This window comes from Trachurus japonicus, chromosome 3 (assembly GCF_045865225.1).
Source record: "Trachurus japonicus isolate A0001 chromosome 3, Traja_1.0".
Taxonomy (NCBI): domain Eukaryota; kingdom Metazoa; phylum Chordata; class Actinopteri; order Carangiformes; family Carangidae; genus Trachurus; species Trachurus japonicus.
This window is the reverse complement of record NC_140909.1, coordinates 17,034,490-17,048,077: the sequence shown is the minus strand read 5'-3', so window position 1 is coordinate 17,048,077 and position 13,588 is coordinate 17,034,490. Positions and strand designations below refer to the sequence as shown.

At 41.5% G+C, this 13,588-nt stretch overlaps 1 protein-coding gene across 8 annotated transcripts; it reads right to left on the bottom strand.

Moving 5' to 3' along the window:
* Positions 1-318: 318 nt before the first annotated feature.
* On the bottom strand, positions 319-9,690 carry LOC146989829 (tropomyosin alpha-1 chain-like). Of its 8 annotated transcripts, XM_085764258.1 has the most exons (10): positions 9,478-9,690; positions 8,845-8,970; positions 6,506-6,639; positions 5,956-6,073; positions 5,396-5,466; positions 5,179-5,254; positions 4,986-5,048; positions 4,660-4,729; positions 3,932-4,010; positions 3,176-3,537 (listed from the first exon to the last, which is right to left on the bottom strand). In XM_085764258.1, exons 1-10 carry the CDS (start codon positions 9,589-9,591, stop codon positions 3,534-3,536), a joined length of 855 nt encoding a protein of 284 aa, XP_085620384.1. In that variant the 5' UTR covers positions 9,592-9,690; the 3' UTR covers positions 3,176-3,533. The 8 variants fall into 8 exon arrangements, with proteins under 8 accessions (XP_085620399.1, XP_085620433.1, XP_085620442.1 ...); XM_085764273.1 differs by lacking the exons at positions 3,176-3,537; positions 3,932-4,010 and adding an exon at positions 319-1,031; XM_085764280.1 differs by lacking the exons at positions 3,176-3,537; positions 3,932-4,010 and adding an exon at positions 2,372-2,553.
* Between the last annotated feature and the right edge of the window lie 3,898 nt (positions 9,691-13,588).

Genomic DNA, 13,588 nt, shown 5'->3' with positions numbered 1-13,588 from the left:
GGGTCAGAGATACTTTGATTTTAGGGACAGGACCAGTTACGTAATGATATTTAAGAGTAATAATACTTTTACAAATTTGGACTGGCATAATACTTCACTGCACAAATAAAACTGGACTTATAGCCCGCATTGTTATATTGTGTTAAAATAAGTGGTATAGCATTTTTGCAGTGACGGATGTGTGACGGTATAAAAAAAAAGAGTTTCCGATTGACATCGATGCTGTAATGACACACACATACAGTAGGCTACAAGTTTCTCTTGATATGCACCTCAACAGAAAAAAACATTAGTAATAATACAAGAACTGGAAGTTGGTTATACTTCAAGCATTTATTCATGATCTTTACATTTCCAAGATAAAATGGGAGGGAGAAAAAAAATCTAACAAATCAGTTTGTCAAAATGAACAGAAAAAAAGTTGAGTACAGTGTGCAGACAGTTCTTTCACTTAGCTGGAACAAAACAGTACATTCAAGCAACTGTGCTAAGAATTTCTTCCCTGCTAAACTGGCGGTGTACAACCATACTGACACAGAATAAATGCTTGCAATACAGAAGAAACAGACACACAAGCAACCTTACAAAAAGTACACATGATAAAAGTCCCTTTTATGAAGCCTTGGCTTAACTTATGGCTTTGTTCATGAAGATTATGTGCAGTATTTTCCCCCCCAAAAAAGTGCAAATTCTCCAAACATACATATAAACTTATTAAAGATATACAGTGAACTTGAACAGACTTGATTACAGTGTGTAACGGAAACGGTGTCGTTTTGACTTGCCAAAGCGATTTGTGCTACCTTGTGTAGATCTTGTTTCTTCAGGATGACAAGGTCAGAGAAGACACATAAACACAACTCCCCACATCATCTGCAGCGGCCACGTATGGGAGCCAGCCATATTCAGAGCACATGAGGCAATGTGGGGAGGGGGAACAGAGCTGGGTCAAAGGTTAACCATCTCCATTAGCGTTTGATCCAGCATCTGTTTTACGCTCAGGCCCTCTTCTTCAGCACGTATCAGTTTATCTGTTAATATAGCATTGCATCAGTTATAAAAATCATAAAACCAACGGTGTAAAAGATGCACAGGATACAAACAGACAAAGCTCTAGACCAGGTTAATAAACAGTGTTAGACATTAGCTGGATATCGTTGCAAACCTCATGATCATTTCAGCTCAGTTCTTACCCACCCCAACCATAACAGAAGTTAGTATTCAATAAGTAAATATAAATCCTGAACTCTGATTCCACAGACTCAACTTTTTGTTGATATGTAATCTTAAAAGCATTTTGTAAATGATAAACTGAAGCTATAGACAGGGCTGTAGTCACTACAGTATGGGCTGTTTTTAGGGCTAGAGACAGGTCTGAGCCATTATTTTGATAGCTTCTTCTATAGTTCAGTTATAGATTTAGTATGAAGTTCAATCACACAGTTTCAGATTGACATTAATGTGACCCTGTATTTGAATCCTCCATGAAAAACTGTTATTTTCACTGTAAAGTCCTAGTGTTGTTCCTCCTCTGTTGCTCACCCTGAGGTTTCTCCAAATTTTTCCCTGTTAAAAGGGTTTTCTATGGAGTTTTTCCTCAGTCGATGTGAGGGTCTAAGGGCAGAGGATGTTGTTGTGATGCCATGTAAAGCCCTTTGAGACAAACTGTTTGTAAAAACAGGCTATACAAATAAAACTGCCTTGCTGTTGCTAGCAGTGTTTGCATAACCATTTTACTTTCTTGCAGTGGTGCAGGCCAGCAGCTCTGTCCAAATTAACATTTTCCGTATGACTTCCAGCTACATGAAGCTACAACTCACCTTGAGTCAACCTGCAGAACTATTTACTCTAATGGTCAGCACTCCATCCACGCTGCTACACACCATATATTATTCTCCCTTCCTAATTTATAATTTATTAACAGGGATAATGAATATTACATTTCTGAAAACATGCCAGCTAGTCAAAGGCTAATTCCCACCTGTAACCTGTCATTTGTGTTACAATTTAGACTAAAGTTTGTTTATTTAAAGAGTTAATACTCATTAAAATGTTACATCTGTGAAGCTATAGGTTTGGGATGTAGAGACTATTGATCATTTCTCTTGAAAGTTGTCCTTCTGTTTGGAGATGAATTCAGGGATGCAGGATGGATGCCTTGCACCATTTAGAGCCATCCACAGCTGTGAGCCCACAGATGGCTTTCAACTGGATCCATGTGCTACAGCCCTGACAATAACTGAGAAATTACATAAAATTTCTGTTGTCGTTTATAACCTCAGGTTGTCTGACCTCTGAAACGGCCGTTGGAACATGCATAACATGAAAATCTTGTATCCCCGTTCGTCGAAAGCATTGCTTGGTTTTAAGTCTTGTGTCACAGACAGTTGCCAGTGCTGGTCTTACGTAACAGCAGAAGACAATATGCCTAGACATCAGAGTTTCAGAAAAATTAAAGCACACAAGAGCCCGTTCAAGCTTACGCCTCGTTTAAAGCTACTCTCAGTTCATTGGTCAGAAGACGGTTTTTCTCAAGCTGTTTGTATAGATGGTCTTGACAGTCAGAAAGCAGGTAAGAGAAAAGGGAAAGAGACAGAAGGCAGGTTAGTACAGACGATAAAGAGTTAGTTTTGCTTTGAAGCTCATCACAAAACTACTGTCAGTTTCTATTTCAGCTGGTGGAACAGATTATCCAACTAAATCACTCACTGTCTTTGTTTTTCTTAGTTCCAGCAGGTCTCACAAGTCCTGGTGTCAAACATTAGTCACATCATTAAATTTATTTCCAAATACTACACCTTTCTTTTCACCCAGGATAGCCTGGGCCGATGAATATTCCACAGTGAAACTTGATGACTTTTGGTGCCAGGACTTAAGCCGAGCTCGTCACACTGGAAACAATTACCCTGCCTACCTAAAATGTGTTTGCTGTCATACTAAACTCAATGTGCAGCTGCAACTTTAACTACGGGTGTCTCCAAATCAGCTAGGAGTGAAATATAAGGGTGTACAAATCTAAAAAGCAAACCCTAAAGATTAGGTCAGGATGTATGACTCATTAAATTGAAAATCTCACAGTATTTCCTGTGAACACTTGTTTGCAGAATTAGTGAACATCTCATCACTATCATTACACTAATTAGCAGGTCTCTTGAAGAGAAAAAGGAACAGTGAATGGGAGAGGAGCTTCAGAGTTTATTCAAAAAGCTACTCGACAAAATAAATTAAAACACAGAGAAGACAAAAAATCAAAAAAGAAAAAGATGGGGACAAATGGAAATGAAGAAACATCGCAGGAGAAAAGGGGGAGGGCTGACATAGATGTAAGAATGTTTATTTTACAGAATGCAATACGGCTCAAAGGTCTGTATGAGACATGGACAAATGGATGATGGCAGCAGCAGCCCACTGTGCAGTAGTGACGGGGCAGTAAGGAAATACAGAAACAAAGGAGACAGAGAGTTGGGCTGCGCTGCCCAGGAGAGTGATGATGATGGTGCTCAACCAGCCTCTGGAGTGAAGGGTGAAAATATTTAGCTGTGGAGAAGAAAAGGAAGAACAAAAGTGTTGGAGGAAGAAACCAAATGGAGGAATGGAAAATAAAATGGCATGCAGAATCATAGGATGAAAAGGGATGCAGAAGAAAGCTAGAAAGGTTTAAGGCAGTAAGCAAAAGTAATGAGTGGATGTGAAATCTAGCATAAACCTAATAATAAATACCTATTAAAGCACGCTTAGTTCACATGCAAAACAGTGTTATACAAGTAGGGAAGGTGGATTCAAAAAAAAAATTTAAAAATCGATCTCCTCTAGTGAATAAAAATCACTGCACTCAAACATACCACAAGAGGGAGCTATTGTATATTGGCTAAAGGTGTTAGGGGTGTCAACATCTAAGGCACTTAGCAGAGACAAGCATGTGGTGAATTACATGGAAGTCATGTCGTTGAGGGCGTGGTCCAGCTCCTCGCTGATGGCCTTGTACTTCAGTTTCTGGGCATACAGCTCATCTATTGAGTGGTGATTATTTATCAAGTGGGAGTGAAGGGATTGGCAGTGAAATAAGAACACAGAAAGAATAACAGACAAGTCAGAGAACAGAAGTCAAAAGGAAAAAAACACAAATAGGGAAACTGGAAATAAAAAAGGCAGGACATAAATAGGAAGGACTCAGTGCACGGAACAGCTGCTGATGTTGTGTCAGATTCTTGAGGAGTCACTGAGAAACTGCCTCACATGTTCCATGACCCTGTGAAGACCGCTCGCAACTCGCCGGCCTTAAACAGTCACTACACCAGAATGCCACGCAGCATTGTGGTGAGAAATGTTATTGCCGACATGAATAATATCACGGTGGCCTCTGTGGATCACCGCTTTGTTTTGTCCACTCTGCGGTAGACATTCAGTCTGAGGACTATTTAACGACCTTCTGACCAAAATAAATAAACCTCACACTGCACCAGCATCTACAAAGAAGAGGAACTTTTTTTTTCTCCTTCATGAGTGTCCCTTTGAGAAAGCTTGTGCTTATTTTGTGATATAAAGAAGACAAGGTTACTTTTGTGTGGACTGGTGGAGGAGGTACAGTAACAAACAAAAGCCCTTGCGAAAATAAACTCTGTAAGTATGTAAAGAAAATCAAGTGGAAAAGATTCATACCCTCAAGGTCATCAATAGTCTTCTCAAGCTTGGCGACTGATCTCTCAGCGAACTCAGCACGGGTCTCAGCCTGAGTGGAGAAACACAATCAAACATTAGCGATACCCATTAAGAGGTTTGCATTACTAGCCTCAGCCATATAGAACACTTAAAGATATTAAGTGCTGTGTAAATGATGATGAGTATCACTTCTAATCAAGAAAATATATAGTAAGCACTTCATCCAAGTGACTGAGTCAACATCCAATCTCCATTGTCTTTTAAAAAGCTCTGCAAAATACCCATGAGGAAAAAAAGTACAAGATGCATAATTCCATTTAAATCACCTCCTTCAGCTTGTCTGTGAGAACCTTGATCTCCTCCTCGTACTTGTCCTCTTTCTGCGAGTACTGTGGGTGCATACAAAGTGCAGCGTTAGTCGAACGTATCACAGTGTTGATACCAGACAGTTTCCAAGTGATTTCTGGGGTTCATCCTGTGGATAATTTGCCGTTGAGTCCTCCTGGACAGACGCCTTACCTTCTCTGCCTGAGCCTCCAGAGACTTCAGGTTGTTCTGCACGGTCTTCAACTCCTCATCGAGCTCAGAGCATTTGCTGTTGATTTATATTGTGGTTGAACAAAAAACAGGAAGACAGAAAGAGGTTTTGTGAGAAAACAAAACAAACAAAACAAAAAAAATTACAAATCTGTGGCTTTAAAGAACTAATGAAGGGGAAAGGGGCATAAATGATTACCTCTCAGACAGCTCAGCACGCTCCTCTGTACGTTCCAAGTCGCTCTCAATGATCACCAGCTTACGGGCCACCTGAAGTCACAACATTCAAAGTTTAGTCCCACCCGAGTTTGATACATCAGCACCACACCAACACAATCAAATTCCTTTCTAGTTTGTGTCTGAAATCATTCGTTCACTACTCGCTCATCAACATCCATATCAATATTCAATATCCAGGTGCTGTCTTTTCTGTCAGGGCACGCACAATGCATGATGGTATATGTTGCTTGTAACCATTGGTCGTGCACTACGTTTCACAATGCATTGTGGGATACTACAAATCCACATATATCCTATAGAGTCTAATAAGTCTCACTGCACGTTCATACAGCAAACTCACGGCACAGTGGGCTATACAGGAAGTAGTGCGTGATTTAGACACAACCCAAACCTATGACTTGGTACCTATACATCTGACTCAGGATAGAGCCATTGATGGCAGCTGTTACATTAAAGTCAAAGAATTTAGAAAATGCTCAGCTCAAAGTTCACAGTGCAGTGAACAGCTGAGAAACTCGCCTCCTCGTATTTGCGGTCAGCCTCCTCAGCAATGTGTTTGGCCTCCTTCAACTGGATCTCCTGCAGCTCCATCTTCTCCTCGTCCTTCATTGCCCTGTTCTCAATGACCTTCATGCCTCTGTAGGAGAGAAAAGGGTATGGAGTGTAAGTGCCAACAGCTGACCAGTGTTTAGTAGTAGTGGCATGGAGAACAAACTTCTCTCTGTACAACTAAAAGATTTGTCTTTGAAAATTGATTTCTTGAAGAAATTAAGATTTTCCAGTAGAGCACCAGCAGTGTGATGTCCTATGGTAGTCTGAAATACCAGGAGGGCCACACAAGCTTCTGCTTAACTTGAATTACTATCTGGACGATATGTCTGGATATTAAACAGTTCACATGTTAATGTCTGGCCACTGGTGGCAGCACTGAGCCAAATGTGAATAGAGTAAACTACAACAGCATGAATCACATGATGAATCTTTGATATACACTGGACATCAGCGGATTCTAAATCTGCAAGTGTGTTGAGCGAGTGGTGTCTTCCTTTTCCAGCTGCAAGATACCCACCTCTCACTCTCATCAGCAGCCTTCTCAGCCTCCTCCAGCTTGGTCAGGGCTGTGGCCAGACGCTCCTGAGCACGGTCCAACTCCTCCTCAACCAGCTGGATACGTCTGTTCAGTGAAGCTACATCACCTTCAGCCTAGGAGAGCACAACACCACCACAATCATTTAGGCTCAAATCAAGTGTCCTCTGCACATGGTTTAGCCGTTTGTTGGTTTTTTTTGTTTTGTTTTACCACCGCATCCTTAACCCATCCCAGACTGACTCTCTGTGGAGAGCAGCACGGGCTTGGTCATGATGAGCTGCACCCACCCAGCCTAGGAGAGGGAGGGAGGGATGCAGGCTCCAAGATGCACATTTTTACACACAGGCTGAATTATTACTCGTATCTCTGTTCTTTTAAATACACATGTTACTAGTGCATTAAAGAAATGCTGTGATGACTTATCGACACCATATTTTCCCTATCTCTCTCTTTCAAATCTGCAGTTTCCTGTCGCGCGGTGATTTATTCTTGTCGCATAAACAAATAAGCTACAGAGCATCATGGCTACACCTTGTGTGTTTCAGACGGTAACAAAAGCAGCACCCCGGAGCGGCAGTTTAACACGTGAGGGCGGTTTTATCTGTGGACACCTGTGGTGTTGGTGCTGCTGCTGCTGCTGCTGCTGTAACATTAGCCTGCTTGTTAAGAGGCGGTTTGTTTATTCTGGATGTAGCCGGGTGGAGTCCTCCCTGTTCTCCCCCTCATCCCTCAGCCTCCACATCCCCGCAGCGGGCTAACTAACACCAAGCATGTCTAGCCTATCCTGATACCTGACTGTATTAGAGCAGACCCGGCCGCTGTCTGTCTGGGCCTAGCAGCACACCACGCTTTTTGACCAGATTTACGGCTAATGCCACCGGCAGCCTGGGGACTAATTGCCTTAAATCATTAGCAGCGGCTTACTGCTTCCCTCGCGCTCCTCTCCTGGTTCAGTTCCCGCTGTAGTAGCGCCGCCCGTTCCTCCGCCACATCGGCCTGCTCCTGCAACGACTTGATTTTCTTCTTCACAGCTTCCAGAGAGCTCCCACCGGCCATTTTTCGCGTTTGTTTTCAGTCACAGCTAAACTAGGGTTTTTTTTTTCTCCTCCCTCTACTTCTTTTTTTCCTCCCTCGGCTGTGTGCAGGCTAATCCAACGCAGACGCGCACACACACATACATGCACACACTTGAAGATGCGGCGCGTTTGATCCCTGCCCCCACCGCCTTTAATCAACCGCTGATGAGGATTGGGACGTGCCACCAGCCCCGGAAGTGTTGAGTTTCACACGCAAATGAATAAAATTGTCAAACAAATCGAAAAATATATCAATTGTGCCGGTGTCAGCTGTTTTTTCAAATTCCACCCATGTTATTTCTTTGTATTTTTTGCCAGTGTTATTGCTATCTAATTCTTGATCTTTTTTGAGCGCATCCCCTACTGGTAAATTGAACTCACCCTATCAAAGCCACTGCTCCAGACATCGCGCATTTATCAGAAGCAATGTAATCACGATTGTGTACACACAATTTAAAGTCTAATTATTAACAAAAGATGCATACACTCACACAAATATGTAACATACATTTATTATTATTATTTTGTTGTTTTTGTTTATTTATACATGGCATCTTCAGTGTGCAACTTTATGTTCATGCATGCATGTTTTTTGTTTTTTTGTCAACAGTCTGTTTTGTAATTTTTGTACTTTTCTTTTAGCTACTCTCACCTGGCAATCTTTAAATCAAACAATCAAGTTAAGGATAAGTTAAATTTAGCATTTCTTTTCTCATTTTATATCTAATCTGGTAATGTTAATGTTGTTTACGCAGTTGGCCCTGGATATGATGTAGACTAATCAATTAGGCATAATTGGTGTAACATTAAGCGCAGTCAATAAAGTGGTAATTTCATCGGGGCTGGACAGAACTGCTGAGTGACAAGTGAAGCCAGTACAACCACAAATCTGTCAAGGATTGTGCAGGCCAAAATTTGCTTGTACAATGTCCGACTGAAATCCTACACTGGCCCTCAGATTCGTCCAAATGACTGTGGAATGTCCTGCTAAGCCATTGAGCTGTGACCTTACCATATACAGCACAAGAGCTAAATTTAACTAACTATATATTCACCCCAAACACCCCCAGGCCTATCATAATTGATTATTACATAACTTTATCATTAGAGTAAGTCTGTATGAGTGTTGGTAATCTTAGTTTCCTGGGGAAACCCATGGGGTTGTTCAAGGTTAAACCATTAGGCAATAGTTGCCCAAGTGGAGCTTCTCCACCTGTCTGGGGGCTGTCAGCTCAAACTCACATCTGTGGCTTTCTTCTCAGCGAGCTCCAGTTTCTCCTGGGCATCCTTCAGGGCCTCAGAGTACTTGTCCAACTCATCCTCAGTTGCCTTCAGCTTCTTCTGCAGTGCTACCAGGTCATCCTCAAGCTGGGACACGGAAGACAAGACGAGATTTACATACATGTAGAAGGAAGACATTAATTCATTTACTATTTTAGCTAAATATTAACTAATACAATTACATATAATAAATCAATCAATTTGTTTATTTCGGGCATGTCAATTTAAATCATCATCATCACACTTCATCTTAGTTCAAATAAAACAATACACATGGTCGAAAGGGAAAGCGGGAGAAGCAAAAGCTTGTCCCGCCCCCATTACCCACAGAATAAAAATCTTTATCATAATCTTTTCTTAAGTAGATAGATATAAAATGGAATCTGATTTTGCCCACTTCTTGTAGTCCAAATGAAAAAAGAAAAGAAAAGATGTTGTTGTGTTTTAATTTTAATCTTGACTTAAATCCTATGATGCCACACATCGTAATCCTCAGAGACAGGTCATGGTGGGAAACATGCCGCGCAAAGGCGCACTGTCCCATTGGCACTCGTGCGTAAAAGCACCAGAGCAGGTTTCACGGAGGATGCCGACCTGTTTGCTCCTGTCCTCAGCTGCCTTCTTGTCTGACTCGGCCTGCTCAGCTCTATCCATGGCATTTTCCTTGTCGAGCTTGAGCATCTGCATCTTCTTCTTGATGGCATCCATGGCTGCTTATTGTCGGAGGTGTCCGCAACAACCAAAAACAAAAGAAACTGGATGTAAAGGATCGGAGCGTCTGAACCACGCCGAGCGCCAAGCTGGAGTGCGAGCTCGCCCTGGCCGTAGTGAGTCAAATATGTATATTGGCGGGGCAGTTACTGGACACCCAATACTTTTTTGGAAACAACTGCAGCTGTTTGCCAACGCTGGACCTGTCTTTTTTCTGAAACGCTTCACTGATTCGCTCTTCCGAGACATTTGACCACTTCTATGACTATACATGGGGTGAGGACGTCAGGAGGTCACTCCCCCTCACACCAAGACGTCCACTCCAATTTCTAACACCCTCCAAGTGACAGGCAGGAAGTGGAGTGTCAAAACTCAGAGAGGTAGTAGCTGCTCTGATGGGGGTGGGGGGTTATTGGTAGAAACATGCTGATTATAATGACCTAATTATCACCCAGGAAGATACCTGTGAGCAAAGAGCAGCTGGGATATAAGTAGACCACTGTCTTATAGTTATTTTGTCTTTTTAAATGTACTTATGCCATCATAAAGGATTTCAGACATTATTTGGTGAAACATGTCTCATCATATACTCACAACAAATGACAACATTTTAACAATTTGCTAAGGGAATGAATTGTCATAGCTCCCTCACGCACGGGAGCTATTCATACAAAACAAATATATCTGATTGGTTAAGCTGCTGTGAAAGTTCCTCTCCCTCTGCGGGGTGTCATATTAGCCAGTATGGCTTGTTTGTCTTCCAGGGATCATTTCAGCGGCCCCCCTCACAGCATAGCATAGTTCAACATCCGCGCAGCAATCAGATAGGCTTTGCTCTCTGCAGAGGTATATCATCGGGCTTGTCCAACTACTCTCTCAGTTAATACATGCCTGAGAAGTATTTCTCAAAAGGGCCGCAGTGGGTGTACTGGGGTGTACAGGAGGATAGAGAAGCTCTGGCATTTCAACAGCCCCCTCGCTGCGCCTCTGCGACAGTTCACGGGGCCACTGGCACACACACAGCTGTCACACAACCTGTGGTCAGGAGTATAGCAATAATAGTTTACTGTCCACAACTGTAATTAATTTTTTTCAGTCTGCGAGAGAAATTGTACCCTGGTTGGGAAGAAGAATGATGTATCATTTGATGGCTGAAAAATGAGAACTATTTAAAAAATAGGTCGATAGCTTACTCTAATACACCAGTGTTATGTAATACAATGAAAAGTACTGTCTTCTTGTCCATAAGATGTAACAGTGCCTTCTGAATTGTCATGCCATTCCTACCCTCACCAGAGCTCACTTTTAGAAAAGGCGCATTAACTTTCTTTCAAATTAGATTAGTTACTATTTTAGTTCCTTTGTCAAAGGAATTGGGAGGAAGGACACAAAAACAAAACAAAGAGCCCAGTCAAACCAAAAACACCTCAGTATGAAATCTTCCATTAATCTCCTGCACAGCTAAATACATCTTGATCTAATTCTAATTCTAAATAGTTTGTTATTTGCAGTTTCTATCACAGTTTATTTCAATTATATTCACATATCATAATTGAAATTCACTTCAATTGTTCCATTATTTTCTGTATTTGTTCTTTCATCTCTGTGGTGGTCTGGTTTGATATCCTCCCTGTGGTGCTTTTTTTAAAGCAGTCAGCTGTCACTGTGTTGTCATCCTGCCATGTGTTTTGTGGACTGTTTAACAGCCAGCCAGGCATTCAAGTCGTATACAGAGATCAGAGAGGCTCATGGCGCAATCCATGTCACCCTCGCACCCAGGATAGATAGAGAGATGGATATCACCACACTGTACCTGTCCAACAATTAATGATTTACTAAAATTGAATTTCACTTAGGGCCCTCTGGAATTATAACAGCAGTTACGTGAGGTTTTTCCATTTTTTCCTAGGATGCGTGGGTCTTTTTTTTGTTGTTGTTGCCATTTTTATCTGCAACAGAGTTCAATGTCCTTGTGATTCAAGACCATTTTCAGACCTGAGTGAATCTGCTGAAACTGGCTGTTAAATCAAACTTCTCATCATTTCACATCCCCTGTGTATTCCACAAAGGAACTTTCTGCACAAAACTGGGAAATTCTTATACTGAATGATAGCTAAAAGATAAAGATGAATCCTTTCAAAGAAAAAAAAATCCTTCCAACAGAGAAGGTGGTGTTGTGAATCTAAGTTAATACCGTATCACAGACAGACGAGATAACTGAAACAAGTCTCAGTATTCCTAGAATTCCCATCATGCAGTGAGGTATTTGGCCCTCTGACAATGATGTTGTATGTTGAGTTTAAAGACCTCTGAAATTTGATTTCATTAGGTGACCATTGTCTGTTGATGGCTGTGCATGCAATACTGATTTATTGTTATGAGGCAGCCATAAATCTAAACACAGTTCTTGTTTCTGTGGTGGATCACATCTCAGCACAGTCTGTGATGCCCCCTTTACATGAGTGACTGCTTTAATTCATATCATGTTGCCATGCCAAAAGTATCCAACAGTTTTTTTAATGGTTTAATCAAACTTTATAATGTCAGACCACAAATAAAAGCAAGAGCTGTTTGAACAGTTCATTACAGATGCATTGAGAAAGCTGGGTGAGCAGACAGAAAAACTGGAATTGGAATTTCTCACTTCCTCCTTAATAAATGAAGCTATGGAGGAGAAATAATGTTGGCGTTCCACCAAGTCTTCATCTTTTCCAGTGATTCAGCCTAATCGAGCTCATCATAATGGTTCAGCTGTGCAGCAGCTCATGCGTGAGGTCATGTAAAAACATCAACATGATGAGTGTGTCGAGCCTCTGTGCGCAGTGCTTGTTGGAGTATGTCACTGGAGTGTCATTTTCTCTCAGTGGAGTAACACGGCAACAACAACAACCACAGTTCAACGCTGATCTTTTTTTATCCAAACAAAATTATGATGAAGGTTTTGGGAGTGGCTCCAGGTACAAGTGGCTGAGGAGAAAGAAACCAAGAGGCAGGTAATCTTATATTGTACTTCACAGTCTAAAGTGGATAACGTAACTGTATGGCATGCTGCAGTCATCAGTAACTGTACCCGCTTTCTGACTTTTATTATAATTAGATTTAGGGCATAAAAATAATAGATGAGCTGTCTTCTATCAGCTGTTTGTCCACATTAATTTAAATGCCCTCGTCCTTTTAGGCAGGGTTTTTGCTGCCCCTCCATCCCCCCACCAATTAGAAGTAAGTGTAACAGGGCTTCTTGTTACAGGCCAGATCCAAAAGTCACAGGGAAAATGCTAATCCACAGTCATTGAGATTTAGATTTTAGTTTTCGCACTAAAAACTGTCTTCACGAGAAAATGTCAGAAAATGGATTCCCAGTTTAAAAGCAGTGCTGGGAGCAGCTGTGCCACTGTAATTGACATTGCCTCCTCAAATTTTAGTGCCAGACAAATTTAGCACAGGTCTCAGTTCATAGCCTGGACTCAATATAGCTTCAGGTTTAGTGCTGACTCAGAAATGCCATCTCGTCTTGACACTAAACTGACACTTAAAGAGACCTTGTTCGTTTGCCAGGACTCACCTCTCTGTTATTCACTCCTCTGGACAAGTTGCATTGGTTCTACAGTATACCTTGACAACTGCTGCTGCTGCTGCTGCTGCTGCTGCTGCTGCTGCTGCTGCTGAAACATCATGGGAGAAAAAGAATGACATGGTGAATTCAATTATTCAAGTGTTAAATTTTCTTTTGAACATTTTTATTTGAATGTTGTTTCAAAGTTGTTCTCTGCAGCAATAAAACTGTCACACATCGTCACAGTTATGGGAATCAAACCTCAATACATAGGCTATTGTGTACCACCGGTATCCACAATGTGTTTGTGGCATGGTTGGTCAAGAACTATCAAGTATAGAAAGTTTTATTAAACATCAAGTCTGGTTCTTTGTCTTGTTTGATTTCACTCTCTAGAGCAGGATGTCAGATCACGAAGGCCTACTACACCTTACACCGATA

What these genes read in the sequence shown, in the direction of transcription:
- LOC146989829 (XM_085764273.1), bottom strand. Translation starts at nt 9,591, where the DNA reads ATGGATGCCATCAAGAAGAAGATGCAGATGCTCAAGCTCGACAAGGAA. An exon ending in CTGAGGACAGGAGCAAACAG is followed by an intron (nt 8,971 to 9,477) that starts GTCGGCATCCTC and finishes TCCGTGTCCCAG; the next exon opens with CTTGAGGATGACCTGGTAGC. An exon ending in TCACAGACAAGCTGAAGGAG is followed by an intron (nt 4,730 to 4,985) that starts GTGATTTAAATG and finishes TTCTCCACTCAG; the next exon opens with GCTGAGACCCGTGCTGAGTT.